The sequence below is a fragment of the Rhincodon typus genome, unplaced genomic scaffold, assembly GCF_021869965.1.
Source record: "Rhincodon typus isolate 14 unplaced genomic scaffold, sRhiTyp1.1 hic_rhity00005859, whole genome shotgun sequence".
In the NCBI taxonomy this organism is placed as follows: Eukaryota; Metazoa; Chordata; class Chondrichthyes; order Orectolobiformes; family Rhincodontidae; genus Rhincodon; species Rhincodon typus.
The window spans coordinates 4412-8589 of record NW_025971497.1 but is presented as its reverse complement, the minus strand read 5'-3'; the positions used below and the strand labels follow the sequence as shown (position 1 = coordinate 8589).

Genomic DNA, 4178 nt, shown 5'->3' with positions numbered 1-4178 from the left:
ATTGCAACGATATGTATGTCAAGATAAAAACTTCCCGTTTTTATTTTAATTCAATTATCTACCTGATTTGACTCTTCAATATCACCAGGCTTGATTGTTAATCCTCCCCTTTGGGATTTTTACACACTTGGTAAACTCCAAGCATGTCAAACTTTTAGATAACTATCCATATATCTGTTGCTCCTACTCTAAAGAAGTACAACATTTCGTTTTATTATAATTGTTTGTTACAAGGTACTATAAGCGGTGGAGACACAATGTACTGAAGGCAGACACAATGTACTGAAGGGCATTCATCTGCACTGTTAGCACTTCTGTGATTGTTCATGTTTATTTTCATATTAATTCCTCAATTTCACTTGCAATTCTATGTACTGTGTAACTGAGACTCGTGACAAAGATTATATTACTGAACATTCAATCTGTATGTGTTGTTTAGATAACCAAAGGAGTCAGAATGAAACCAGTGTCGTATAGAAAAGATAGTTCTGGGATAGTAGGAACTGCAGATGCTGGAGAATCTGAGATAACAAGGTTAACAAGGGTCTTTTTTCTGAAGAAGGGTCTCGGCCCCTAACGTCAGCCTTCCTGCTCTTCTGATGCTGCTTGGCCTGCTGTATTCATCCAGCTCTACACCTTGTTATCTCTGAAACATAGTTCTGTTTGTATTTACTCACAAATGTCAGAAATAATCTGTCAGGAATGAAGGGCAGTGGGAATGATCAAACTGCAATTTTTCCTCGCTCTAAAACAAACTGGGATTCATTCCCTATGATCGCTTCCTTCACACGAGGTCAGAGATTTAACAAATACTCAGGCTCATTCAGTTCACTGATCATTGAAATTGATGGGAGGCCATACTTATCCAGTAACGACTCACTATGAAGGAGCAAACATATACCTGGTCCATGTTTCTGATCCGTCTTCTTGCCAGAGGGAATATTCTCAATTTCTTCATAAATTCCTTGGTACAAACCAAGACTTGAGCCTCTGTCACCAGTGCAAAGATCTGTTGAAGGAAGGATAGACAGGTTAGCATTTGTAGCTGAACACTCGCAGCAACACTGAGTTTATTTCTGAAGCAGCATTAGTGTGAAGCTCTTCCAGTTCATGCAAGGCAGCAAGAAGGCAATGGCTGATCAGTGAGGGCAGCACGCGTGCAGAAAATCAAGTGAACAGGTCATGATTAATCGTCATGTCTTATCACTTTGTGGAAATTATTCTGTTAAACATAGAGACTAAGATGTTGTTGGTTTGGAAGTATTCTGTCAGTTCTGTTCGAATTAGGAATCGCCACCTCCAGATGCAGATGTTTATTCGAAGAAAAAATGATCAGCTCATAATGTTGTATGAGACTGTAAATGTCAGTGGCCATAGAAGTTGCTTAAGACATGGAAAAATGGTAAATATCTTTAATTTATGAACGATAAATAGACAAAAAAACCTTGACGACTGTGGGAAGGTTACAAATCAATAGTCAGGATATAGGTGTCGGCCAAAAAAATGCTCAGATAACAGAAAATTTATTAGTATTTTAAGGGTCCAGATCGAAAACGTCAGCTTTCCTGCTCCTCTGATGCTGCTTGGCCTGCTGTTTTCATCCAGCTCTTGTGATCTCAGATTCTCCAGCATCGGCAGTTCCTACTATCTGTCAACATTTGAATGCTGTGGTTACACAAATGTATAATTGTTGCCAATAGTTGGAAATAATAACGTGAGACAAATGAATTAAGGAGAACATCATTCTTCAGAGTCTCGGCCCGAAACGTCAGCCTTCCTGCTCCTCTGATGCTGCTTGGCATGCTGTGTTCATCCAGCTCTACACCTTGTTATCTCTGTAAACTTTTGACTGCTGTGTATAAATTAAACTTAAGACAAAGTGAAAAGTGTAGAAAATGATGATTATTCGTGTTGATCGTCGTTGCCCTCAGGTGGAAAATCATTCCCAGGCAAATGTTTTTCAACCAGTGTAAAGTGTAAAGATGTTTTAATTGGCGAGTCAAGGGAAATCAGTTGTTGGATGACTGAAAGTAAATATAAAAAGACGCTTAATACTTTCACTGATCATAGGTTCTGGCATCAGCACCCAGAACCGTAATAAGCGTTAAGGAAAACTAACTGTGAATAAACAATTATAGGAAGTGAGCGGACCTCTCAATGAAATTTAAAGACACGTTGCTACAAGCAACAACTTGTTCGGGAGTTTTGTCTTCAAGTTAACAAAAGATAAATATTCAGTCTTTACATTTACTTCCCATTGAAAATAATTTGGTATAACACCGCATCAAACGTTAATTCTGTTTCGATCCACAGGTACTGAGGGATTTGATAAATATTTGACCCAATTTCCATCTTCTTTTAGCTCCAAAAAGTTCTCATTAATGTCTTGTATCCTTGCCTCAAATTTATATCTGGCGTTTCAATGGGTAAAACCCCTTGAAAAAATCAAATAGCCAGAAACGACCTCACATTCGTCACCATTTAGAATAACTGATGGAAATGTGCAACAACAATCTACAGCTCCGATACCATAAGGAACAAGAAAACTAACTGAGTGCTGACTCATTCGGTAAGTGTGAGGCTCACCTTTCATTTGCAATTTTCTCCATATTACCACGAGTAGTGCGATCAAGTCAAGGATTAACAGAGCTCCTAACGTTAAGCAGACGACAACAGGTATGGAAATGGATTCACTTTCCTGTCCTTAAAGAAGAGATTATAGAGAATTTTATCTTAGTTACAGGCTGCCTTGTATAATTGCAAAGAATTCATCAATGATTAAACACCGACTTAAACTTCAAATTCGTGAAAATGTCAGCAGCATCAATGTCATTAATCAGGAACATAACGCTAACACAAACATTTAAAATAGTATCATTATAAATACCCGCAGGTGGAGGTGAAGGGGAAGTCGGCATCAAATACGATCCTGTGGAAGAGATTGCACAAATATTCATGAAGGTGAAATTCAATACCAGAAGACAAATGTCGGCACTAATTTGTGACATTGATGATCAATGGTCAGAATCGTCCTTACCAGAACAGGTCACACTGGCAATTTCCTTGTGATTACATTCCCTTTGTGCTGGTGCTGGGGAGAGACACTCGACAAGAGAGGATTCACTTCCCTTGCACTTCACATCATTCTGCCAGATCACACCTTTACCCCGGGAGACAGCGGGCCCTCCTTGGGCCGATAGAGCGAAGCCACATCTCAGCTGTCTGCAGACAACATTGGCATCAGTTATATCCCAGGAATCCCTACACAATGTGCCCCAGCGTTCATTGCACATGATCTCCACTCTCCCTGAACAGCTGTTGCTGCCTCCATCCAGGCGCACGGTATGTTGCGAATCTGTGGCACAGAACAGGTTACTATTAAATGCAGTACAAAGCAGCAATAGTATTGCAATAGTTGGCACCTTCACGATGAGGACATACCTGATTGTTGATGGCAGGAATTTGATTTGAGGAGCTGGTCCTTCGTCACATCGCTCTCTGTAAAGAGGAAAAACGGGCTAACTCTACTCGAAACCAGTGTTTCACATGACACCTAAACATTGAGAGTGTTTGTCGAGTTACCTGAACAAACAACACCGGCATCTTCCCTGTGCTCACAGTTGTGTTGACCCCACGGATTTCTCTGACATTGCCATAGGGTTGGATCGTCTGAGATACATTCTATCTCATCAAGCCAAATAGGTCCTGTTCCTGCTCCAAATACCTGAGCGTCATGATCAATGGACTGGAGGGCACCGCAGTGCAACTGCTTACAAATCACTGCTGCATCGTGGTTGTCCAGACTTTCCGAGCACACTGTTCCCCAGGTCTCATTGTAGAACACTTCCACTCTCCCTTCACAGCGATGTTTTCCATTCACCAGCCGTATCTCCTTGTGTTCTGTTCATACAACAACAGATATCCAATTCATAGATTGTTTATGCCTTCGGGGAATTGCTGTGACTGTCCTTTGATATTCAACTCTGTTCTTCTAAATGTATATGATACAGGAGATGCCTTATTAAACGATTGGAAGAAGTTACAGACATAAAAAGTAGAGGCAGCGCAGAAGATGCATCGTTCAAGGAGTTTGAAAAGTCATGTAGCAAGGAACTATAAGAATCTTGAAAGGATTGAGTATGCAAATTTGCAGAGAGAAGAAACTGACAGCAACCAAA

At 40.4% G+C, this 4178-nt stretch overlaps 1 protein-coding gene across 1 annotated transcript in view; it reads right to left on the bottom strand.

The window, feature by feature from the left end:
* LOC109937183 (deleted in malignant brain tumors 1 protein-like) overlaps window positions 1–4178 on the bottom strand; it is a gene marked incomplete at its 3' end in the record, with an annotated part of 10553 nt that overhangs the window by 1986 nt on the left and 4389 nt on the right. Inside the window, exons 6-11 of the mRNA XM_048594098.1 lie at window positions 3583–3900; window positions 3442–3498; window positions 3038–3355; window positions 2888–2929; window positions 2587–2703; window positions 902–1009 (exon numbers count right to left, since the gene is read on the bottom strand). Coding sequence (XP_048450055.1) covers window positions 902–1009; window positions 2587–2703; window positions 2888–2929; window positions 3038–3355; window positions 3442–3498; window positions 3583–3900 — 960 coding nt within the window. The remainder of the gene's footprint in view (window positions 1–901; window positions 1010–2586; window positions 2704–2887; window positions 2930–3037; window positions 3356–3441; window positions 3499–3582; window positions 3901–4178) is intronic.